We start from the raw sequence: 26502 nt of genomic DNA on the forward strand, positions 1-26502 counted from the left end.
TAACTAGGCTTTTTTTTTAATGCAGATTGATTTTGCCTCTGAGCCCAAAGTCTCTTAGGATGATGCTGTTCAGGCTATGCCACAGTTTTCTCCTTAAATGTCCCAAGCCTCTATGGCATCACATACAGTGCACTGCAGTTCCTCTTGGCCTCCTGGTGGAGGTTTTTGCCTGCAGAACTTGCTGCTCAGGTATCTTCGGCGGTATCTGTGGCATTATCTGCTTTTCCTAGGCTAACGGGAAAAGACATGAGGCATATTAGAGATTCAGATAGTAAGGTTTCTGTTCTACTTGCGTATACACAGGTTGCTTTTCCTCATAGGTCTGATGACCTCTGATGTTGAATTCTCAGATTCGGACAGTATAATTCCTTCATCTGATGCTGACGTAATATCCGTTTATATTTTAGCTTGAACACCTCTATGTATTGTTGAGGGAGGTTTTGGATACCTTGGACAACTCCAATACGCCTGTCGTTGTCAACACTAAGAAATTTAGTCAACTTAATAGTTGATTGATGTTTCTTCCTCTGTGGAAGTGTTTCCTGTTCCAGACTGTGCTAGGAGATTTTTCACAGGAATGGGAGCAATCAGGGTTTTCTTTGTCCCTGTCTCCTGTCTTTAAACATTATGTTTCCTGTCACTGTCTCCATTAAATATCAAGGCACCATTTCTACTCTGGCTAGAGAACTATGATCCCTATAGAGAATAGCTGCTTTTTGAAGGATCAATGGCCTAAGCTGAAGGTTTATATGGAAATTTGTATTGCCACTGTGTCAAGTGCGGCATCTTATTGGTGCGACCCTTTGTCTGATTCCATTTTGGTAGAGACTCCTGTGGAGATGATTCAGAACAGAATTAAGGCTCTTAAGCTAGCCAATTATTTTATTTTTGAAGCTACTATGCAAGTCATTAAGCCGGGAGCCATTATGGGGCGTTGTGGCTATATTCTTGGTCAGCTATTCTTGGTCAGCGGTCCAAGCTTCTGGCGCTTCCTTACAAGGGTAATACCTTGTTTGATCCTGATCTGACAGGAATATTTCTGATCTTACGAGTGGAAAAGGGTCTTTTCTACGACTAGACATGAAGAATAAACCTAAAGGACATCAGAGTAGAGAACTGCAGCTGAATCTACATCAGCATGAGGGGTTTACCCCAATCTGGGATCGGACCAAGTTTAGAGCGGGATGTCTCTGTTTTCCTTCTTAATATGAGGAGAGTCCACGGCATCATTCCTTACTGTTGGGAATACTGAACCTGGCCACCAGTAGGAGGCAAAGACACCCCAGCCAAAGGCTTAAATACTCCCCCACTTCCCTTATACCCCAGTCATTTTTTGCCTTTTGTCACAGGAGGTTGGCAGAGAAGTGTCAGAAGATAAGGAGTAGTTCCTTATGAGGGGTATCTGCCCTTCGAAATGGGACTGGAGTTTTAAGTAGTCTTGTCAGCCTCTCAGTGAGAGCATTGACAAAAGTTAGGGTCTGGAGATGCAGGGAGAGTCTTTCTGTGAAACCATCCAGACTCATATTAACAGCTCCTAAGCAATCAGTGTTGACGAGTTTCACTGCCTGCTTCCATCATTCAAGTCCCATGTCAGGATCGATACTACAAGACTGTAAAACTTGAGAGGCTGTGTATTTGTTCCACGGCATAGATTCTGGTAAGATTGTTTCATTTTTTATACACATATGATAACGCAAGAAGACAGTGTCACAGTGTGGCTCCTTTTATCTGTATAGAATCAAGGGTTAATATCTCTAGAGGGGGATTATTGAACAGGGGGATTTAATCACTTAATCTTATTTTATTATGATTATGCTGCGACATGTGTGAGATGAGACTCAGGCAGATGTGGGAACGTACAGGTTTTACTTTCGTTTTAGTAAACTACACAGCCTGTAAGAGTGGCAGGTTTTTTTCCCATAGCAGGGGCTGTCCTGCATTGCGCACCATGTGACCGAGTGTGAGCACACTGATTCCTCTTTCCTGACCGTGCGGTTTACAGGAGACAAAGCGGTTTCTCTGTTGGGCCTGGGTCATAGGAGGTGGTGAGTGCCCCAGCCATTGGGGGTATAAAGGTGCCGTTTTATCTTATTATCATTAGTTTGCTTTATAAACGCAAGCTATGGAGGATTCTGATGCCTGTCTATATTGTGAGAAGGCCACGGTATACCCACCTACTCAATTATGTTCCACATACCTTGATAATGTTATCATGTCAAAGAAGGTTAATATGTTTAGTACCACTGAGCTGTCCATCTCTGAGGAGTCTCCGTCCCGTGAGGTGTGCACCCTACAGTCATCTCATATAACACATGCAGCTTCCCATAGCACTCCTAATTTTCCATCTGGAGGGGCCCTTTTACCACTAGACTTTACTGAGCAGTTACAAACGGCAGTGACTGTGGCCTTTAGTGCTTTACTTCGCCCTGCTAGGCGCAAGCGAAAGGTCAAATATGGCTATCTTTCCCAGGGGTCATCTACTAGCTTGTTGGATTTATCTGATACAAAATTATCTGCTGATGAAGATGTCTCTGATACTTCAGAGGATGCTCTCTCTGGGTCGGAATCTGCTGCTTCTAAGCCTCCAGCTGCGGAGGAACCAGACTTTAGATTTAGGATTGAACACTTACGCTTTCTACTAAAATAAGTTTTGGCTACTTTAGAGGTCCCAGAGCCTAAATTGACTGAGGAACCTTTGATTCCTAAATTAGATAAGGTCTAAGAGGACAGGGTTATACCACAGACTTTCCATGTTCCCGTAAAGATGGCGAACATTATTAAGAATGAATGGGAAAGGCTCGGATCTTCATTTTGCCCTTCTTTTAAAAAATTATTCCTGGTTCCAGACTCTCAATTAGAGTTGTAGGGTTCCATCCCCAAGGTGGATGACGCTATCTCCACACTTGCTAAGCACACTACTTTCCCGCTTGAGGATAGTTCGTCATTTAAGGAGCCCATGGATAAGAAGATAGAAACTCTGTTAAGAAAGATGTTTCAGCATACAGGATTTTTGTTTCAGCCGGCAGCGGCAGTTGCTGGAGCGGCTACCTACTGGTGCGACTCCTTATGTGAGTTGATCGAGGTGGAGGGTCCCCTCAACGTGATCCAAGAAAGAATTAAGGCCTAGGGTCAAGGGTAGCTAATTATTTTATTTGTGATGCAAATATGCAGATTATTTGCATGAATGCTAAGGCTTCAGGTTTTTCTGTTCAAGCCAGTAGGGCACTATGGCTGAAGTTCTGGTCTGCGCACATGACTTTGAAGTCAAGACTTCTTTCCCTCCCATTTAAGGGAAATATTCTGTTTGGTCCAGGCCTGGACTCTATTATATCCACGATTACAGGAGGCAAGGGTGTCTTTTTATCTCAGGATAAGAAGAACAAACCTAAAGGACAAGGTTCTAATTTTTGTTCCTTTCGTTCGGATAAATCCCAATGTTAGCAGCCCTCCGCAAAGCCTGAGCAATCCAAGGGGACTTAGAAGCCTGCTCAGTCCTGGAATAAGTCCAAGCAAAACAAGAAGCCCGCCGAGACCAAGTCGGCATGAAGGCGCGGCCCCCCGATCCGGCTATGGATCTGGTAGGGGGCAGACTATCGGTCTTTCTCTTACATGGTGTATCCAGTCCACGGATTCATCCTTACTTGTGGGATATTCTCATTCCCTACAGGAAGTGCAAAGAGAGCACACAGCAGAGCTGTCCATATAGCTCCCCCTCAGGCTACGCCCCCCCAGTCATTCTCTTTGCCGCTCTAACAAGTAGCATCTCCACGGGAGTATAAAGGGAATGTGGTGTTAGTTTGTAGTTTTTTATTTCTTCAATCAAAAGTTTGTTATTTTAAAATAGTGCCTGTTTGTACTATTTACTCTGAGGCAGAAAATGATGAAGATTTCTGCTGAGAGGAAAATGATTTTAGCACCTTGTAACTAAAATCCATTGCTGTTCCCACGCAGGACTGTTGAGTACCGGAAAACTTCAGTTGGGGGGAACAGTTTGCAGGCTTAACTGCTTTAAGGTATGTTTCAGTCATTTTTTTCTAGTCAAGACTTAGTAATGCTAAAAGACTGACAAGAATCCCCATGTGGGAAAGGTAAGCCATATTCTGAGACTTAGTATAGAAGGAAGGCTTATTTGTAAGGGCTCAAAACACTGGTGGACACTGTTAAGGGGCAATCGATTATTTTTTTACAAAAATCTGATATTTATACAAGTTTATATTACATTTGAAACACTTTTTTGGGGGTTTATTCCGCATGGCATATATTTAGACACCTATTTTGGCTTGGGTAGGCCCCACAACTCCAGAGTGAAGATGGAGGGGGCCTGAATTTCGCGCCTCAGTTGTGCAGTTGATTTTACAAACAGCTTCATGCAGATCCATGTGAAGGGTCCAAAGATGACTTAAGGACTTCAGAGAGGCTTATTTCTCTTGTTAAGTGTGTTCAGTCCACGGGTCATCCATTACTTATGGGATATATTCTCCTTCCCAACAGGAAGTTGCAAGAGGATCACCCAAGCAGAGCTGCTATATAGCTCCTCCCCTCACATGTCATACCCAGTCATTCTCTTGCAACCCTCAACAAAGAAGGAGGTCGCGAGAGGAGCTGGAGTTTTTACTTAACTAGTCTTCAATCAAAAGTTTGTTATTTTAAATGGCACCGGAGTGTGCTGTTTTTTCTATCTCAGGCAGTATTTGGAAGAAGAAACTGCCTGCGTTTTTTTCTATGATCTTAGCAGGCGTCACTAAGATCCACTGGCTGTTCTCGACATTCTGAGGTGTGGGGTAACTTCAGAAACTGGGGATAGCATGCAGGGTCCTCCGCAAATGAGGTATGTGCAGTACATTATTTTCTGGGAATGGAATTGACTAAGAAAATACTGCTGTTACCGTATGATGTAAGTACAGCCTTAAATGCAGTAGTGGCAACTGGTATCAGGCTGATAAATGTATGCGCAGTCGAGTTATTTTCTAGGGACTAGAATTTGACTGAGAAAATACTGTTAAAACTGAAATAATACTTAAGCCTTATCTGCAGTGGTAGCGACTGGTAGCAGGCTTAGTGATAACTTTGCATGACATTGGAAAATGTTGTTTTTTAATAAAACGTTTACTGGCATGTTATTCGTTTTTTTGTGAGGTACTTTGGTGATAAATCTCTTTGGGCATGATTTTTTCCACATGGCTAACATATATTTTCTGCATGGAAACCGTTATATCATGGCTCCCACTGTTGTGATAGGAGTGGGAGGGACCTTGTTTTAGCGCCTTGTTGCGCAGTTAAAATTCTAGCACAGTCTTCCTGCTTCTTCCTCCTTAATCCAGGACGTCTCTAGAGAGCTCAGGGGTCTGCAAAATTCATTTTTGAGGGAGGTAATCAGTCACAGCAGATCTGTGGCAGTGTGCTTGACTGTGATTAAAAGCGTTAAATCTTAATTGATATCCGTTTTATCTGTTTTGGGTATTGAGGGGTTAATCATCCTTTTGCTAATGGGTGCAATCCTCTGCTAATAATACACTTCTTGTTAAGAATTGTTCAATTATATCTGTATTTATGAAGCGCTGCAGCGTTTTTTATATTGCTTGTAAACTTATTGAAAGTGATTTCCAAGCTTGCTAGTTTCATTGCTAAGTCTGTTTAAACATGTCTGATTCAGAGGAAACTGTTTGTTCATCATGTTCAAAAGCCAATGTGGAGCCCAATAGAACGATGTGTACCAATTGTATTGATATTGCTTTGAATAAAAGTCAATCTGTACCGATAGAGAAACTATCACCGGACAACGAGGGGGAAGTTATGCCGCCTAACTCTCCTCACGTGTCAGTACCTGCGTCTCCCGCTCGGGAGATGCGTAGGATTGAGACGCCTAGTACATCTAGGCCCTTACAAATCACTTTACATGATATGGCTAATGTTATGAAAGAAGTATTATATAATATGCCCGAATTAAGGGGCAAGCGCGATAGCTCTGGGTTAAGGACAGAGCGCGCTGATGACATGAGAGCCATGTCTGATACTGCGTCTCAATTTGCAGAACATGAGGACGGTGAGCTTCATTCTGTCGGTGACGGTTCTGATCCGGGGAGACCGGATTCAGAAATTTCAAATTTTAAATTTAAGCTTGAGAACCTCCGTGTGTTACTAGGGGAGGTATTAGCGGCTCTGAATGATTGCGACACGGTGGCAATTCCAGAGAAATTGTGTAGGTTGGATAGATACTATGCGGTACCGGTGTGTACTGACGTCTTTCCTATACCAAAAAGACTTACAGAAATTATTAGTAAGGAGTGGGATAGACCCAGTGTGCCTTTTTCCCCTCCCCCGATATTTAGAAAAATGTTTCCTATAGACGCCACCACACAAGACTTATGGCAGACGGTCCCTAAGGTGGAGGGAGCAGTTTCTACTTTAGCCAAGCGTGCCACTATCCCGGTGGAGGATAGCGGTGCTTTCTCAGATCCAATGGATAAAAAATTAGAGGGTTATCTTAAGAAAATGTTTGTTCAACAGGGTTTTATATTGCAGCCTCTTGCATGCATTGCGCCTGTCACGGCTGCAGCGGCATTCTGGTTTGAGTCTCTGGAAGAGGCGATTCGCACAGAGCCATTGGATGAGGCTTTGAGGAAAGTTAGAACCCTTAAGCAAGCTATTGCGTTTGTTTCAGATGCGGTAGTACATCTAACCAAACTTACGGCTAAAAATTCCGGATTCGCCATACAGGCGCGCAGAGCGCTCTGGCTTAAATCCTGGTCAGCGGATGTAACTTCCAAGTCTAAGCTACTTAACATTCCTTTCAAAGGGCAGACCTTATTCGGGCCCGACTTGAAGGAAATTATTGCTGACATTACGGGAGGTAAGGGCCACGCCCTTCCTCAGGACAGGGCCAAACCAAAGGCTAAACAGTCTAATTTTCGTGCCTTTCGTAACTTCAAGGCAGGAGCAGCATCAACTTCCTCCGCTCCAAAACAGGAAGGAACTACTGCTCGTTACAGACAGGGTTGGAAAGGCAACCAGTCATGGAACAAGGGCAAGCAGGCCAGAAAGCCTACTCCCGCCCCTAAGACAGCATGAAGACAGGGCCCCCTATCCGGAGACGGATTTAGTGGGGGGCAGACTTTCTCTCTTCGCCCAGGCTTGGGCAAGAGATGTGCAGGATCCCTGGACGTTGAAGATTATATCTCAGGGATACCTTCTGGATTTCAAAACCTCTCCTCCACAAGGGAGGTTCCATCTTTCAAGGTTATCGACAAACCTAGTAAAGAGAGAGGCATTTCTACAATGTGTACAAGACCTCTTAATTATGGGAGTGATCCACTCAGTTCCGCGACCGGAACAGGGGCAAGGATTTTACTCAAATCTATTTGTGGTTCCCAAAAAAGAGGGAACCTTCAGACCAATCTTGGACTTAAAGATCTTAAAGGGACAGTTCACCCAAAAACTTTCTCCCCTTTAAATTATTCCCAATGATCCTTTTTACCTGCTAGAGTGTATTAAATTGGTTGCAAGTAGCTCCTTTACTCATATTTCAGCATTTGAAATAGCTGATTTAGCTTGTTGTTTCCCAACCTATACTGAAAGTTTTGATACTGGCGTATACGCTATTGAATAGCCTAAGTAAACACAGCCAGCAGAATAGATTACACCCTCAGTGGGGGGCATGATAGTTAAGTAATAAAATTATAATTTTCCATTGTTCTCTCTATGTATTGAGCTTTGGTGTTCCAGACAAATATAAGATAAGGAAGCAAGTCTGTGTACATAAAAGTGATAACATAATGAGATCTGATATTACCTGAAGCTCAACCCATTGTAATAGGCTGTGGTTTCAAAGCACAAAACCAGCTACTTCAGATACACAAATAAACCTGAAAATGCAATTTCTCAAATATTTTATACTCTGCAGTTGGTATAACAAGTCATTTAAAATACATTTATGGAAAAACAATTTTACAGTGTACTGTCCCTTTAAACAAGTTCCTAAAGGTACCATCGTTCAAGATGGAAACCATTCGAACCATCCTACCCATGATCCAAGAGGGTCAATATATGACCACAGTGGACTTAAAGGATGCTTACCTTCACATACCGATTCACAAAGATCATTATCGGTACCTAAGGTTTGCCTTTCTAGACAGGCATTACCAGTTTGTGGCTCTTCCCTTCGGGTTAGCCACGGCCCTGAGAATTTTTACGAAGGTTCTGGGCTCACTTCTGGCGGTACTAAGACCACGAGGCATAGCGGTGGCTCCGTACCTAGACGACATTCTGATACAAGCGTCAAGTTTTCAGAATGCAAAGTCTCATACAGAGATAGTTCTAGCATTTCTGAGGTCGCATGGGTGGAAAGTGAACGTGGAGTTCTCTGTTACCACTCACAAGGGTTCCTTTTCTAGGGACTCTTATAGATTCTGTAGAGATGAAGATTTACCTGATGGAGTCCAGGTTATCAAAGATTCTCAATGCTTGCCGTGTCCTTCATTCCGTTCCAAGCCCATCAGTAGCTCAGTGCATGGAGGTAATCGGCTTAATGGTCGCGGCAATGGACATAGTGCCATTTGCGCGCCTGCATCTCAGACCGCTGCAACTATGCATGCTCAGTCAATGGAACGGGGATTACTCAGATCTGTCCCCTTTGCTAAATCTGGACCAGGAGACCAGAGATTTTCTTCTCTGGTGGTTGTTACCGGTTCATCTGTCCAAAGGAATGACCTTTCGCAGACCAGATTGGACGATTGTAACAACGGATGCCAGCCTTCTAGGCTGGGGAGCAGTCTGGAATTCCCTGAAGGCTCAGGGATCGTGGACTCAGGAGGAAAAACTCCTTCCAATAAACATTCTAGAATTGAGAGCAATATTCAATGCTCTTCTAGCTTAGCCTCAATTAGCAAATCTGAGGTTCATCAGATTTCAGTCGGACAATATCACGACTGTGGCTTACATCAATCATCAAGGGGGAACCAGGAGTTCCCTAGCGATGTTGGAAGTCTCGAAGATAATTCGCTGGGCAGAGTCTCACTCTTGCCACCTGTCAGCGATTTACATCCCAGGCGTAGAGAACTGGGAGGCGGATTTTCTAAGTCGCCAGACTTTTCATCCGGGAGAGTGGGAACTTCACCCGGAGGTATTTGCTCAACTGATTCGTCGTTGGGGCAAACCGGATCTGGATCTCATGGCATCTCGCCAGAACGCGAAGCTTCCTTGTTACGGATCCAGGTCCAGGGACCCGGGAGCGGTGCTGGTAGATGCATTAGCAGCCCCTTGGGTTTTCAACATAGCTTATGTGTTTCCACCATTTCCGTTGCTACCTCGACTGATTGCCAGGATCAAACAGGAGAGGGCATCGGTAATTCTGATAGCGCCTGCGTGGCCACGCAGGACCTGGTATGCAGACCTAGTGGACATGTCGTCCTGTCCACCATGGTCTCTTCCTCTGAGGCAGGACCTTCTAATTCAGGGTCCTTTCAACCATCCAAACCTAATTTCTCTGAGGCTGACTGCCTGGAAATTGAACGCTTGATTCTGTCAAAGCCTGGGTTTTCGGATTCGGTTATTGATACATTAATACAGGCTTGGAAACCTGTGACCAGAAAAATTTACCATAAGATATGGTGTAAATATTTATATTGGTGCGAATCCAAGAGTTACTCATGGAGTAAGGTTAGGATTCCTAGGATATTGGCTTTTCTACAAGAGGGTTTAGAAAAGGGTTTATCCGCTAGTTCGCTAAAGGGACAGATTTCAGCTCTGTCTATTCTTTTACACAAACGTCTGGCAGAGAATCCAGACGTACAGGCCTTTTGTCAGGCTTTGGCTAGAATTAAGCCTGTGTTTAAAACTGTTGCTCCTCTGTGGAGCTTAAACTTGGTTCTTAAAGTTCTTCAGGGTGTTCCGTTTGAACCCCTTCATTCCATTGATATTAAGCTTTTATCTTGGAAAGTTTTGTTTTTGATGGCTATTTCCTCGGCTCGAAGAGTCTCTGAGTTATCTGCCTTACATTGTGATTCTCCTTATCTGATCTTTCATTCAGACAAGGTAGTACTGCGTACTAAACCTGGGTTTTTACCTAAGGTTGTTTCTAACAGGAATATCAATCAAGAGATTGTTGTTCCATCATTATGTCCTAATCCTTCTTCAAAGAAGGAACGTCTTTTGCATAATCTAGACGTGGTCCGTGCTCTGAAGTTCTACTTACAGGCAACTAAAGATTTTAGACAAACTTCTTCTCTGTTTGTCGTTTTCTCTGGACAGAGGAGAGGTCAAAAGGCTTCGGCTACACCTCTCTCTCTTTTTGGCTTCGTAGCATAATACGTTTAGCCTATGAGACTGCTGGACAGCAGCCTCCTGAAAGAATTACAGCTCATTCCACTAGAGCTGTGGCTTCCACCTGGGCCTTTAAGAATGAGGCCTCTGTTGAACAGATTTGCAAGGCTGCAACTTGGTCTTCACTTCATACTTTTTCCAAATTTTACAAATTTGACACTTTCGCTTCTTCGGAGGCTGGTTTTGGGAGAAAGGTTCTACAGGCAGTGGTTCCTTCTGTTTAATGTTCCTGCCTTGTCCCTCCCATCATCCGTGTACTTAGCTTTGGTATGGGTATCCCATAAGTAATGGATGACCCGTGGACTGAACACACTTAACAAGAGAAAACATAATTTATGCTTACCTGATAAATTTATTTCTCTTGTAGTGTGTTCAGTCCACGGCCCGCCCTGTCTTTTTAAGGCAGGTTCTAAATTTTAAAATTATAACTCCAGTCACCACTGCACCTTATAGTTTCTCCTTTCTCGTCTTGTTTCGGTCGAATGACTGGATATGACATGTGAGGGGAGGAGCTATATAGCAGCTCTGCTTGGGTGATCCTCTTGCAACTTCCTGTTGGGAAGGAGAATATATCCCATAAGTAATGGATGACCCGTGGACTGAACACACTACAAGAGAAATAAATTTATCAGGTAAGCATAAATTATGTTTTTCGATCAAAACTAATCCACAAGGAAGGTAGGACCACAGCAAAGGCTGTGGCATGGTTTATTTGCTCCGGTTTGGGCAGTAGGAGGTTAATTGACTTGAAATTTAATGTGCAATCATTTCAAAGCATTAGGATCATATGGTGAAAATTTCATAAAGATTGGATGATTTTTGGAGGTTTAGTAAAAAAGTGTGCGCTTTTTATTATTTAAAGGCACAGTACCATTTTTTAAAAAATTGTATTTTACTGTATTTGAGTGCTGTCTAAGTCTGTTTAACATGTCTGAGCCTACAGATAGACCTTGTTCTATGAGTTTAATAGCCATGCCGGTGTACCCCCTTTTACATTTGTGTTTAAATGTGCTAAGGTATCTAAACATTTTAAAGACCATGCAGTGACACTTAAAAATGTAGCCCAAGATGATTCTTTAACGGAAGGTAACGAGGATAGTCCTCCTTCCTCTCCCCATGTGTCGACACCAGTTACGCCCACGCAAGCGATGCCTAGTACCTCTAGCGCATTGGCCCCTTTTACATTACAACAATTAGCAGCAGTCATGGATAATTCCCTTGTGGCATTTCTATCCAAACTGCCAGTTTTTTCCTAAAAAACGTGATAGCTCAGTTTTAAGAACAGAGGATGAGCAATCAGAAGGGTTGGATGATTTATCTGTTGTACCCTCACAACCCTCTGACGTGGCGGTGAGGGATGTACTGTCTGAGGGAGAAATTTCTGACGCAGGTAAAATTTCTCAGCGGGCAGAATCAGATTCCTTAGCGTTTAAATTTAAGCTGGAACACCTCCGCGTACTGCTTAAGGAGGTTTTAGCTACGCTAGATGATTGTGACCCCATGGTGGTCCCAGGAAAATTGTGTAAAATGGACAAGTTTCTAGAAGTCCCTGTATACACTGATGCGTTTCCGATCCCGAAGAGGGTGGCGGATATAGGGAGTGGGAGAGACCAGGCGTACCTTTTGTCCCCCCCCCCCCTATCTTTAAGAAAATGTTCCCCATAACTGACCCCAGGCGGGACGTGGGCCAGAGTTGAAAGAAATTATTTCAGATATCATTGGGGGAAAGGGCCATGCCCTCCCACAAGATAGACCTTTTAAGGCTAAAAACAAGGCTAATTTTCGCTCCTTTCGCAACTTCAGGAGCGGACCTGCTTCAACCTCTGCAACCGCAAATCAAGAGGGTAACGCTTCCCAGCCCAAAGCAACATGGAAGCCTTTGCAGGGCTGGAACAAGGGTAAACAGGCCAAGAAGCCTGCTGCTGCTACCAAGACAGCATGAAAGGGTAGCCCCCGATCCGGGACCGGATCTAATAGGGGGAAAAATTTCTCTCTTTTCTCAGGCTTGGGCAAGAGATGTTCCAGATCCCTGGGCATTAGAAATCGTTGCTCAGGGGTATCTTCTATCTAGAATTCAAGGACCCTCCTCCAAGGGGAAGGTTCCACATTTCTCGTTTGTCTTCAGACCAGACAAAGAAACAGGCGTTCTTACGCTGTGTTGAAGATCTTCTAAAGATGGGAGTGATACACCCAGTTCCAATTGCAGATCAAGGACTGGGTTTTTACTCAAACCTGTTTGTAGTTCCCAAAAAGGAAAGAACTTTCAGGCCAATCCTGGATTTAAAAATTCTAAACAAATTCCTCAGAGTTCCATCCTTCAAGATGGAAACCATTTGGACAATCTTACCGATGATCCAGGAAGGTCAATATATGACTACCGTGGATTTAAAGGATGCGTACCTTCATATTCCTATCCACAAAGATCACCATCAGTTCCTAAGGTTCGCCTTTCTGGACAAGCATTACCAGTTCGTGGCCCTTCCTTTCGGGTTGGCCACTGCTCCAAGAATTTTCACAAAGGTGCTAGGGTCCCTTCTAGTGGTACTAAGACCGTGGGGCATTGCAGTAGCACCTTACCTGGACGACATATTAATTCAGGCGTCGTTTTTTCAAGGAGCCAAGGCTCATACAGAAATCTTTATGGCCTTTCTAAGGTCTCACGGGTGGAAGGTGAACGTCGAATAAAATTCTCTGTCTCCGCTCACAAGGGTTCCCTTCCTGGGAACGCTAATAGACTCTGTAGAAATTAAAATATTTCTGACGGAGGTCAGGAAGTTAAAACTTTTAACTACTTGCCGAGTTCTTCATTCCATTCCTCGGCCTTCTGTAGCTCAGTGCATGGAGGTAATTGGGTTAATGGTTGCGGCAATGGACGTTGTCCCCTTTGCCCGAATTCATCTCAGACCACTGCAACTGTGCATGCTCAAACAGTGGAATGGGGATTATGCAGATTTGTCTCCTCAAATACAAATGGACCAGAAAACCAGAGATTCTCTTCTCTGGTGGTTGTCTCAGGATCACCTGTCTCAGGGAATGTGCTTCCGCAGACCAGAGGGGATCATTGTCACGACCGATGCCAGTCTGTTAGGCGGCCAAGTTCATCAAATTTCAGTCGGACAACATCACGACTGTAGCGTACATCAATCATCAGGGAGGAACAAAGAGTTCCCTAGCGATGAAGGATGTATCCAAGATCATCAAATGGGCGGAGGATCACTCCTGCCATCTATCTGCAATTCACATCCCAGGAGTAGACAACTGGGAGGCGGATTTTCTGAGTCGTCAGACTTTTCACCCGGGGGAGTGGGAACTCCATCCGGAGGTTTTTGCAAAGTTGGATCTGATGGCGTCCCGTCAGAACACCAAACTTCCTCTTTGCGGATCCAGGTCCAGGGACCCCAAGGCGGCATTGATAGATGCTCTAGTAGCGCCTTGGTCCTTCAATCTGGCTTATGTCTTTCCACCGTTTCCCCTTCTCCCTCGTCTGGTAACCAGAATCAAACAGGAGAAGGCTTCGGTAATTTTGATAGCGACTGCGTGGCCATGCAGGACTTAGTATGCAGACCTAGTGGACATGTCATCTGTTCCACCATGGACTCTGCCATCGAGGCAGGATCTTCTAATACAAGGTCCATTCAAGCATCCAAATCTGTTTCTCTGCAACTGACTGCTTGGAGATTGAACGCTTAATTATATCTAAGCGTGGGTTCTCTGAATCAGTTATAGATACTATAGATACTTTGATCCAGGCTAGAAAGCCTGTCACCAGGAAAATTTACCATAAGATACGGCGGAAATATCTTTGTTGGTGTGAATCCAAGGGTTACTCGTGGAGTAAGATTAGGATTCCTAGGATTTTGTCTTTTCTCCAAGAAGGATTGGAGAAAGGATTGTCAGCTAGTTCCTTAAAGGGACAGATATCTGCTCTGTCTATCCTGTTACACAAGCGTCTGGCAGAAGTACCAGACGTTCAAGCGTTTGCACAGGCTTTAGTTAGAATCAAGCCTGTCTATAAACCTGTGGCTCCTCCATGGAGTCTAGATTTAGTTCTTTCAGTTCTTCAAGGGGTTCCGTTTGAACCTTTACATTCCATAGATATTAAGTTATTATCTTGGAAAGTTTTGTTTTTTGTAGCTATTTTTTCTGCTCGAAGAGTTTCAGAATTGTCTGCTTTGCAGTGTAATTCACCCTATCTGTTGTTCCATGCAGATAAGGTTGTTTTGCGTACCAAACCTGGTTTCCTTCCGAAAGTGGTTTCTAATAAGTATTTTAACCATTTAATCATTGTTCCTTCTCTGTGTCCTAATCCAGTTTCTAAGAAGGAACGGCTGTTACACAATCTTGATGTGGTTCGTGCTTTAAAATTCTATTTAAAAGCAACTAAAGATTTCAGACAAACATCATTCTTGTTGGTTGTCTATTTTGGTAAGAGGAGAGGTCAAAAAGCTACTGCTACTTCTCTTTCCTGTGGCTGAAAAGCATTATCCGATTGACTTATGAGACTGCTGGACAGCAGCCTCCTGAATGAATTACAGCTCATTTCACCAGAGCTGTGGCTTCCACATGGGCTTTCAAGAATGAGGCTCCTGTTGAACAGATTTGTAAAGCAGCGACTTGGTCTTCACTGCATACTTTTGCCAAATTTTACAAATTCGATACTTTTGCTTCTTCAGAGGCTATTTTTGGAAGAAAGGTTTTGCAAGCAGTGGTGCCTTCCGTTTAGGTTACCTGACTTGTTCCCTCCCTTCATCCGTGTCCTAAAGCTTTGGTATTGGTATCCCACAAGTAAGGATGAATCCGTGGACTGGATACACCATGTAAGAGAAAACATAATTTATGCTTACCTGATAAATTACTTTCTCTTACGGTGTATCCAGTCCACGGCCCGCCCTGATGTTTAAATTTATTTTTGTCGAACTACAGTCACCACTGCACCCTATGGTTTCTCCTTTTTCTCCTAACCGTTGGTCGAATGACTGGGGGGGTGGAGCCCGAGGGGGAGCTATATGGACAGCTCTGCTGTGTGCTCTCTTTACACTTCCTGTAGGGAATGAGAATATCCCACAAGTAAGGATGAATCCGTGGACTGGATACACCGTAAGAGAAAGTAATTTATCAGGTAAGCATAAATTCTGTTTTTCGGATGCTTGTTTTTGGGATGTGCAAGACCCAAGGGTCCTGGAGGTTATAGCTCAGGGATACAGGATAGGTTTCAAGTCTCATCCACCCAGGGGCAGATTCCTCTTGTCAAACCTGTCTTCAAGGCCAAAAAAATGAGAAGCCTTTCTGGGGTGCTTGAAGGATCTATCCTCCCTGGGCGTCTGTGTACCGGTTCCTCTTGCAGAATGAGGTCTGGGATACTATTCCAACCTGTTTGTGGTCCCAAAGAAGGATACCTTCCGCCTGATTCTGGATCTAAAGTGTTTAAACACATTTCTATCTGTCCCCTCGTTCAAGATGGAGACAATAAGGTCTATCCTTCCCTTAGTTCAGGAAGGACAGTTCATGACCATGATAGATCTGAAGGATGCTTACCTTCACATTCCTATACACAAAGAACACTTCAAGTTCCTAAGCTTTGCATTCCTGGACCAACACTTCCAGTTTATTGCACTGCCGTTTGGTCTAGCTACTGCTCCAATAGTTTTAACGAAGGTTCTGGGGGCCGTCCAGAACCAGAGGTATAGCAGTAGCACCATACTTGGTCGATATTATACTTCAAGCGCCATCCTGTCATCTGGCAAAGGACCATTCCAAAGTTCTTCTTCTTCGATCTCATGGATAGAAGATAAACTTAGAAAATAGAATTCCTGGGTACGGTAATAGATTCCATATCCATGAGGATATTCCTTACAGACCAGAGATGTTGCAAGCTAACTTCCGCTTGTCTTGTCCTCCAGACCTCCTTCAGGCCCTCTGTGGCCATGGTGTATGGAGGTGATTAGTCTCATGATGTCCTGCATGGACATAATTTATTTTGCCAGGTTCCATCTCAGACCTCTTCAGCTGTGCATGCTGAGACAGTGGAACAGCGATCATTCGGATCTGTCTCAGCAGATTTTGGAACTATGAGCGATCTTCAATGCTCTGAAGGCTTGGCCTCTTCATGGGTTTGTCCCAGTTTATCAGATTCCAATCAGACAACATTACTTCGGTGGCTTATATCAACCATCAAGGGGGAACGAGAAGCTCCCTAGCAATGAGGGAAGTATCTCGAATTCTGGAATGGGCGGAGGCCCACAACTGCTCAATGTCAACGATCCACATTCCGTGTGTGGACAACTGGGAAGCGGATTTCCTCAGCAGGCAATCTGGGGACCGGGGGAATGGTCTCTCCATCCCGAGGTGTTTGTGGAGATTTGCAACAGATGGGGGACACTGGAGATAGATCTCATGGCATCCCTGCTCAATTCCAAGCTACCCAGATATGGGTCGCTGTCCAGGGATCCTCAGGCAGAGCTAATAGATGCATTAGCAGCGCCTTTGAGGTTCAATCTAATCTACTTTTTTTCCACCCTTACCACTTCTCCCTCGTGTAGTGGCCCGCATCGAGCAGGAGAAAGCATCAGTGATACTGATTGCTCCATCGTGGCCGCGAAGGATGTGGTTCGCGGACCTGGTGGTGATGTCCTCATCTCCTCCTTGGAGGTTACCTTGTCGCAGGGATCTGCTGGAACAGGGTCCCTTTGTTCATCAAAATCTAGATTCTCTGAGGCTGACTGCGTGGAGATTCAACGCTTAGTCTTAACCAAGAGAGGTTTCTCTGAGAGGGTTATTGACAGTCTCATTCAGGCTCGTAAGCCTGTTACTCATTGCATCTACTATAAGGTGTGGAGAGCTTGCTTGTTCTGGTGTTGAGAGCGGGGCTTTGTCTGACATAAGGTCAAGGCTGCTAGGATTCTTTCCTTTCTCCATGAGGGTCTGGAGAAGGGCCTTTCTGCCAGTTCCCTGAGGGGACAGATTTTGGCCCTTTCTGTTTTACTGCACAAGAGGCTTGCTGAGCTTCCTGACGTGCAATTCTTCATTAAGGCTCTGATCAGGATCAGACCAGTGTTTAGATCTAATGCTCCACCTTGGAGTTTGAATCTTATTCTTAAGTTTTTGCAACGGGCTCCGTGTGAGCCTATGCATTCGATTGACATTAAATTGATGTCCTGGAAGGTTATTTTTCTATTGGCTATTGCGTCGGCATGCCGAGTTTCTGAATTGGCCGCCTTGCAATGTGAGCCTCCCTATCTAGTGTTTCACTCTGATAAGGCTGTTCTACGTACCCGCTTTGTTTTTCTTCCTAAGGTGGGGTCTGATCATAACATCAATCAGGAGATTGTGGTTCCTTCCTTGTGTCCTAATCCTTCTTCAAAGGAACGTTTACTTCATAATCTGGATGTTGTTCGAGCTTTGAAGCTCCTTACATACTACTTTTTATATAAATTATGTTTACCTGATAATTTAATTTCCTTCTGTATGAGGAGAGTCTACACCCCGCCCGTATACGATGGGCGGACCAAAATTAGTTTTTTCCTTCCGGCATCATTCCCATTCGGCACCATTTATACCCTGATATTTCTCCTACTATTCCTTGTTCCCTTGGCAGAATGACTGGGGTATGAGGGAAGTGGGCGGAGTATTAAAGCCTTTGGCTGGGTTGTCTTTGCTGCCTCCTGGTGGCCAGTATTCCCAACAGTATTCCCAACAGTATTCCCAACAGTAAGGAATGATGTCGTGGACTCTCCTCATACAGAAGGAAATTAAATTATCAGGTAAGCATAATTTATGTTTTTTCTTCAATCTTGGATATGAGATGTCCCAGTTAGGTTGCGGACATAGTATCTCAAACCTTCCTCCCAGAGGTAGGTTACATCTCTCAATTTTATCTGTGGGAGTGATAGTTCCAGTTCCTGTTAGGGAACAGGGTCTAGAATTATATTCATTCTGTTCGTGGTTCCCAAAAAAAAGGGAACTCTTCGTCCTTTTCTAGTTCTAAAGTGTCTCAACAAGTTTCATCTGGGTTCCATCATTCAAAATAGAAACCATTGGTTCCATTCTTCCTTTGGTCCAAGAGGGGGTCAGTTTATGATGACCATAGACCTGGAGTTCCTGAGATTTGCCTTTTGGTCAAACACTTTCAGTTTGTGGCTCTTCCCTTTAGCCTGGACACAGCTCCCAGAATTTTTTCTAAGGTTCTGGGGGCTATCTTGGCAATTGTCAGGTTTTGGAGAATTGCTGTGGCGCCCTTCCTGGATGACGTAATGGTTCAGGCGCCATCTTTTTTAGAAGCAAACTCTCATACAGAGATTTTGTTGTCTTTTTTTTCGTTCCCGCAGACGGAAAGTGAATTCGAAAATGAGTTCCCTTGTTCCAGCTACAGCAGTAGTTTTCTTAGGGACCATAATAGTTTCCCTATCTCTGAAAATCTTTCTGTCAGAGGTCAGAAAATCAAAGATTCTTTCCTCTTGTCTTTTTCTGCAGTCTACTGTTCGGCCTTCAGTGGCTCAATGTTTGACGGTAATTGGTCTGATGGTCGCTTCATTGGACATCATCCCTTTGCTCAATTCCATTTGAGGGTTCTGCTGTTATGCATGCTCAGATAGTGGAACTGGGATCATTTGGATCTGTTTCGGTGGATAGATCTAGATCTGTCAACATGGGATTCTCTCCCGTGGTGGTTTGCTCAGGAGTATCTGTCTCAGGGCACCTGCTTCTGGTGATCTACCTGGGTAATAGTGACCACGAATGCCAGCCGGTTGGGCTGGAGATTAAATCTCGGGAGGAGTCTGCTCTCCCCCATATCCACTTAGGAGTTGAAGGCGATATTCAATGCTCTGATGGTTTGGCCTCAGTTGTCTTTAGTCCGGTTGATCTTGTTCTAGTTGGACAATTTCACCTGAGTGGTTTACTTCAACCACCTGGAAGGAACCTGGACTTCCTTAGCTATGATGGAGGTGGCGTGTATTGTTCAGTGCGCGGACACTCACAATTGCTGTCTATCTACTATCCATATTCCAGGAGCGGACTTCTTGAGCAGTCAGATATGTCATCCGGTGAGTAGGCGCTCTGTTTTCCAGGTTAACTCTCAAATGGGGGGGGGGGGGGGGTTTGCTGGAGTTGGATCAGATGGCAGTATGCCAAGCTTCCAAGGTATGTTTAAGGGTCTAGAGATTAGCAGGCTGCCCTGATAGATAGTCTTGCAGAATCTGGTATGCTGACCTAGTGGAGATGTCATTTCTTCCACCTTGGAGGTTGTTTCTGAGGAAGGACCTTCTAATTCAGGGTCCATTCCTTCATTCAAATTTAATTTTCTCTGAAGCTCTCTGCTTGGAGATTGAATGTTTTGTTCTGTCTAAGCATGGTTTTTCTGAATCGGTCATTGAGACTGTGATTCAGGCTCGCAAGCCTGTTACTGGTAACTTTTTCCATATGATATGGCATCAATATCTTTATTGGTGTGAATCCGAGGGCAACTCTTGGAAGTAGGGGCAGGATTCCTAGGATTTTGTCCTTTCTCCAGGTAGGTCTAGAGAAGGGTTTGTCAGTCAGTTTTATGCATTATCTTTTTTGTTACACTAGTGTCTGGCGGATATGCCAGATGTATAATCTTTTTGTCGGGCCCTGGTTAGTATCAGGCCTGTGTTTAAGTCTGTTGCTCCTCTTGGAGCCTTAACCTTGTTCTTAAGGTTTTGCAGCAGGCTCAGTTTGAGCCATTGCATTCCATAGATATTAAGCTTTTATCTTGGAAGGTTCTCTTTCTTTTTTTCTATCTCTTCTGCTCGGAGAGATTCGGGACTCTCGGCTTTGCAGTGTGATTCGCCTTATCTTATCTTTCATGCTGATAAGGCGGTTCTTCGTACTAAGTTAGGTTTCCTTCCTAAAGGGGTTTTGAATAGAAATATTAATCAGGAAATTTTTGTTCCTTCGCTATGTCCTAATGCTTCTTCTCATAATGAACGTTTGTTGCACAACTTGGATGTTATGCATGCTCTAAAATTCTATCTACAGGCGACTAAGGATTTTCGCCAGTCTTCTGCCCTGTTTGTTTGTTTCTCTGGAAAACGTAAGGGTCAGAAAGCTACTGCTACTTCTCTGTTTCTCTGATTGAGAAGTTTTATTCGTTTGGCTTATGAGACTGCTGGACAGTAGCTTCCTGAGAGAATTACGGCTCATTCCACTAGAGCTGTCTCCTCTTCTTGGGCTTTCAAAAATGAAGCTTCTGTGGAACAGATTAGCAAGGCTGCAACTTGGTCCTCTTCACATACTTTTTAAAATGTTTACATATTTTATACTTTTGCCTCGGCTGAGGCTTCTTTTGGGAGAAAGGTTCTTGAAGTGGTGGTGCCTTCAGTTTAGGTCTGCCTGTCTTATCCCTCCCTAGTCATCTGTGTCCTCTAGCTTGGGTATTGATTCCCAACAGTAAATTATGGCGTTGTGGACTCACCATATCTTAGGAAAGAAAACTTTATGCTTACCTGATACATTTATTTATTTCCGGATATGTTGAGTCCACGACCCCGCCCTTATTTTAAGACAGTTATTTTTTGTCTAACCCTCAGGCACCTCTACACCTTGTGTTACTCCTTTTTTTCTCCATTTCCCTTCAGTCAAATGACTGGGGTTTGTGGGAAGGGGAGTGATACTTAATAGCTTGACTGTGGTGCTCTTTGCCTCCTTCTGCTGGCCAGGAGTGTTATTCCCCAACAGTAAATGATGACGTTGTGGACTCACCATATCCGGAAATAAATAAGTTTATCAGGTAAGCATACATTTAGCATACAATTTTTTTTAACAATCAGGACAAGTAGATTGTCATGAGGACCAAGTAGATTGGACTCCCGCTTTAGTCCCTTGGACAAGTAGTTTTATTTTTAAATTTCCACACCTTTGTGTGATCAGCTAGCTCCCAGTAGTGTTTTGCTCATCCTTCAACAAAGCATACCAAGAGAATGAGAATGAAGTAAATTGTAAAGTTGTTATATTCTCTATGTGAATCATGAGATACATTTTTTTGGGTTTCATATCCCTTTAAGCATGGCACCGTCATAGGATGCCAGCTTTGCCACAAGTAAGTTTATAACATTTCTTCCATACTAGATCTGTCCCAGTCAACTGTATGTGCTATTATTGTAAAGTAGAAGAACAAAGTGGTAGACCAGTTAACTCACAGAGCGGGGTCGCTGAGTGCTGAAATGTTAAAAAGGACCCTATTATCTGTTGCATCACTGCCTCTGGAAGCAACATTAGCACAAGAACTGTGTGTCAGGAACTTTATTATATGTATTTCCGTGGTCAAGTAGCTGTATACAAGCCTCACATCAGCATGTGCAATGCCAAGCATCAGCTGTAGTGGTGTAAAGCACCCCACTACTGGACTCTGGAGCAGTGGAAATGTGTCCTCTTGAGTGATAAATCACGTTCTGGAAGTCTGGCCCCATAGTTCCAGTGAAGGGTCATTTAATGCTACAGCGTGCAAAGACATGTTAGACAATTGGGTGCTTTCAGATTTGTGGGAATGCATTTTCCTGTTCCATTATGGCTGTGCCCCTGTGCACACAGCGAGGTCAGGTAGCCACATACTCGAATGCATTTAGAAAATCTGCAAAAGGTATACATATATTATTTTTTTGGTAGGAGAAACCTGTTGTGTCTGTATTAATAAACCAATAAAATAGTTGTTAGCACCAGATCTTGGCGTCAAATCCTCCCCTCTTTATAAACAATAAAATATTTTTTAATTTCTCAAAACTACTGTTGAATAAGTGTTTTCATTTGTTTTTAGAAATTTAGACATACAATATTGTTTAATCTAGAAGAGTTCATTTGTAATATTGTGTTTACATTACTGATTTGTTTTGCAGTTCTGAACCATTTAGTATTACTGACATAGCTGATGGTGAATCTTCATTTTTGGCTCGTATGACCTACATTTGGAAAGGATTTCTGAATATGCCATCTGTGGCGAAATTTGTTATCAAAGCTTACCCAGTTTCTGGTTCACTTGAGAATTTAACAGAGGTATACTTCAATATAGATTTTTTAACACATTTTGTAATGGTATGACAATCTAAGCTTTAGAAAAGTAATGTATAAAAGTAATGTTAAAAAATAATAATATTGAACATTTTATAAGTACAAAAAACTTGGGACAATTTAAGATTTGGTAGTAAACTAGATTTTCTGGAAATTGTTAATGATTCTAGTGGTTGAATATATTATATTCTGGGCATTGTTAATTTTGAATATTTGTTTTTAGAAACATTACCTTTCCCCCTCTCTTATAGGATCTTCCTGAAAGTATTCAAGTTGGAGGTAGGATATCACCACAAACGGTTTGGGATTATGTTGATAAAATTAAAGCAGCAGGAACAAAGGTAAGATTAATTTTTATACATAATTGTAAGAAAATGTTTAAGAAAAGACTTCTAATTTTTCATTTTTTCATGATTTAGATAGAACATGCAATTTTAAACATCTTTCTAAATTATTTCATTATCTTTGCATACTTTGTTAAATGAGCAGGATTATGCACTAATGGAGCTAGCAGAGTACATTGGCCAAGCCAATGACAAAGCATATTCAGTGCCTTCCACTAATATTAATTATTATTAATATAAATATTGGAAAAAAAAGAGTTCCAAAATGAAGCCTTAAAAATAAATGCTTTATTCCAAAGTTAAAAGCATGCAGGAGACATGAGGGTTTTCTCCATGGCAGTACAAAAGTCTGACCGGTTTCGTTCTGTTAGTTTAGATTCTTCAATCAAGAAGTTTTTTATGGTGCCAGTGAGTACTATTTTTCTCAGGGGGAAATCGTCAATCACTTATTCCTAAGAGGAGTGGAGACATCTTATTTTTCTGCCCTGATGTTGGTGATCTTAGCAAACATTATCTAAGATCCTGCTGGTTTCCACAGAGCAGTTGAAGGTAGTGTAAAGAAATATCTTCAGTGTGGAAAACCGTGTCATGCTACAAGCAGCATTGAGGTATGTTTAGTCATTTGTTTCTGGGGAGACTTGATACATCAGAACAGGCTGACATTATTCCCTATCTGGGGAGGGGTAATCAGTATGCACTATATGTATGGAAATGGTGTACTTGGAATTCCCTTTTATATTGTTTACGTATCAGTGTTTTTCACTTATGTGTATTCAGTGTGGGCTGACGCTGGGAGATGCGGTTTGCTGCCTAAGGGCTATTGTTGTTAATTCAATATAGCTGGCATGAGAGAGTGCAGTTTTTAATAAGTTGTGCTGTATTATTCAAGTGTATGTATAGAGGGGCACATGGCTTTCAACATTTGATGTTAGGAAACCAACATGTTTTTACTTCCCATGCGGGTCTCGGTACGACTCGAGTTACGCCCATGGTGGGCAGGGCCTAATTTCACGCGCTCAGCCGTGCAGTTCTCATCCGGATCGGCAGTAAGGTCCTGGGCTCCGGTGGGGCCTAAGTTGTTTACACGAAGGAAGAGTCTTAGGAGCGCCTCTTAAACAGAATCAGTGTGATCTGGGGGCAGGTAGGCGCCGCAGCAGAGCTGTGGCGAGGTGCAGGGACCTGCAGTTATAAAAATTGATAAAACTTGATAAAACTGATAAAATTGATATGTAACATTACCGAACAAGCGGTGCAATATTTTTAATAAAAATTGTTGCGCTTTTAATATTTAAAGGCGCAGTACGCTTTTTAGTTCAAAGTTTTTTGAGTATATGTTTTGACTTCAGAGTTCAATATATCAAGTATAGAACGACTATTATTGTTATTGCTAGTCTGTTTAATATGTCTGAACTTGAGGAAAATTCTTGTTCTATGTGTTTAGATGCCATTGTGGAACCCCCTCTTTTTGTCCCTCGTACTGAAAGGGCCTTACAATGTAAAGAGCAGATTTTCTTTAAGGAAAGTGTGTCTAAGGATGCTTCTCAGTCTGATGAGAATCAGGGTATGCCGCTACTTTCTCCCAAAGCATCACAACCTTTAACACCCACCCAAGCGACGCAGGGTTCTTCAACCGCGTCTGCTTCATTTACTCTGCAGGATATGGCTGCAGTTATGTCATCTACCCTTACAGAGGTGTTATCTAAGTTGCCAGTGTTACAGGGCAAACGCAGCAGGACAGAAGTCAATTTAAATACTGCGACCTCTGATGCTTTGTTGGCTATTTCCAATGTACCCTCACAGGGATTTGAATTGGGGGTCAGGGAACTTCTGTCTGAGGGGGAACTTTCCGATTCGGGAAGTGTGTTACCTCAGACGGACTCGGACGTCATGTCCTTTAGATTTAAGATTGAACACCTCCACCTGTTACTTCGGGAGGGGAAAGACCGGGTATTCCGTTCTCACCTTCTCCTAATTTTAAGAAAATGTATCCCATATCTGACACTGTTCGAGACTCTTGGCAAACAGTCCCTAAGGTGGAGGGAGCTATATCTACCCTGGCTAAGCGTACAACTATTCCTATTGAGGACAGTTGTGCTTTCAAAGACCCTATGGATAAGAAATTGGAGGGTCTTCTAAAAAAGTTATTTATTCATCAGGGTTCCCTTTTACAACCGACGGCCTGCATTGTACCAGTTACCACTGTGGTGGCTTTCTGGTTTGACGCCTTAGAAGAGTCTCTTAAGACTGAGACTCCTTTAGAGGGAATTTTAGATAGAATTAAGGCTCTTAAGATGGCTAATTCTTTTATTACGGATGCCGCCTTTCAGATTGCCAAATTGGCGGCTAAGAATGCCGGATTTGCCATTTTAGCACGTAGAGCGTTATGGTTAAAATCTTGGTCTGCTGATGTGTCATCTAAGTCAAAGCTTTTGGCTATTCCTTTCAAAGGAAAAACCCTATTCGGGCCTGACTTGAAAGAAATAATTTCTGACATTACGGGAGGTAAGGGTCATCTCCTACCTCCGGATTAAACAGCTAAACTGAGGGGTAAACAAAATAATTTTCATTCCTTTCGGAACTTCAAAGGAGTCCCCTCTTCTTCCTCTTTTTCTGCTAAGCAGGAAGGGAATTTTGCTCAGGCCAAGTCCGTCTGGAGACCCAACCAGGCTTGGAACAAGGGTAAACAACCCAAAAAACCCGCTGCTGCTACCAAGACAGCATGAAGGGGCGGCCCCCGATCCAGGACCGGATCTAGTAGGGGACAGACTTTCTCTCTTTGCCCAGGCTTGGGTAAGAGATGTTCAGAACCCCTGGGCACTGGAAATCGTGTCCCAAGGGTATCAACTGGAATTCAAAAAATCTCTCCCAAGGGGGAGGTTTCTTCTTTCTCCATTGTCTGTAGACTAGATAAAAAGAGAGGCGTTCTTACGTTGTGTAAAAGACCTCTCTACTATGGGAGTAATTCGTCCCGTTCCAATACTGGAACAGGGGCAGGAGTTTTACTCAAATCTTTTCGTGGTCCCCAAAAAAGAGGGCATGTTTCGACCTATTTTAGATCTAAAAAGTCTAAACAAGTCCCTTCAAAATGGAGACTATTCAAACAATTCTGCCATTGATCCAGGAGGGTCAATATATGACTACCGTGGACTTGAAGGATCATATCTTCATATTCCTATCCACAAGGATCATCATCAGTTCCTAAGGTTTGCCTTCCTGGACAAACATTTTCAGTTTGTGGCTCTTCCCTTCGGGTTGGCCACAGCACCCAGGATCTTCAAGAAGGTTCTAGGGTCCCTTCTGGCGGTTCTGATATTCTGATCCAGGCGTCGTCTCACCATCTGACAAAATCTCATACAGACATGGTTCTGTCCTTTCTGAGGACTCACGGGTGGAAGGTGAATCTAGAAAAGAGTTCACTAATTCCACAGACCAGGGTTCCCTTCTTGGGAACTCTAATAGATTCCATATCCATGAAAATTTTCTTGATGGAGGTCAGAAAGTTAAAGATTCTGAATACATGCTGAGCCCTTCAGTCCAATCCTCGGCCATCAGTGGCTCAGTGCATGGAGGTAATTGAATTGATGGTGGCGGCAATGGACATCATTCCGTTTGCTCGTTTTCATCTCAGACCGCTACAACTGATCATGCTCAGGCAGTGGAATGGATATTATGCAAATGTGTCTCCTCAGATAGATCTGGATCAGGAGACAAGAGACTTTCTTTTTTGGTGGTTGTTGCTGGATCATCTGTCCCAAGGGACGTGCTTCCGCAGACCCTCATGGGTGATAGTGACAACGGACGCCAGCCTACTAGGTTGGGG

The 26502-nt window shown here is 43.3% G+C and overlaps 1 protein-coding gene across 4 annotated transcripts in view; it reads left to right on the top strand.

Annotated features, from left to right (window-relative positions):
• Window positions 1–26502, top strand: part of PHF3 (PHD finger protein 3) — a 588626-nt gene that overhangs the window by 466897 nt on the left and 95227 nt on the right. For all 4 annotated transcript variants that reach the window (XM_053710410.1, XM_053710412.1, XM_053710411.1 and 1 more), the window contains 2 exons: window positions 22167–22323; window positions 22590–22679. In XM_053710410.1, the coding sequence (XP_053566385.1) occupies window positions 22167–22323; window positions 22590–22679 (247 nt within the window). The remainder of the gene's footprint in view (window positions 1–22166; window positions 22324–22589; window positions 22680–26502) is intronic.

This window comes from Bombina bombina, chromosome 4 (genome assembly GCF_027579735.1).
Source record: "Bombina bombina isolate aBomBom1 chromosome 4, aBomBom1.pri, whole genome shotgun sequence".
Lineage (NCBI taxonomy): Eukaryota > Metazoa > Chordata > Amphibia > Anura > Bombinatoridae > Bombina > Bombina bombina.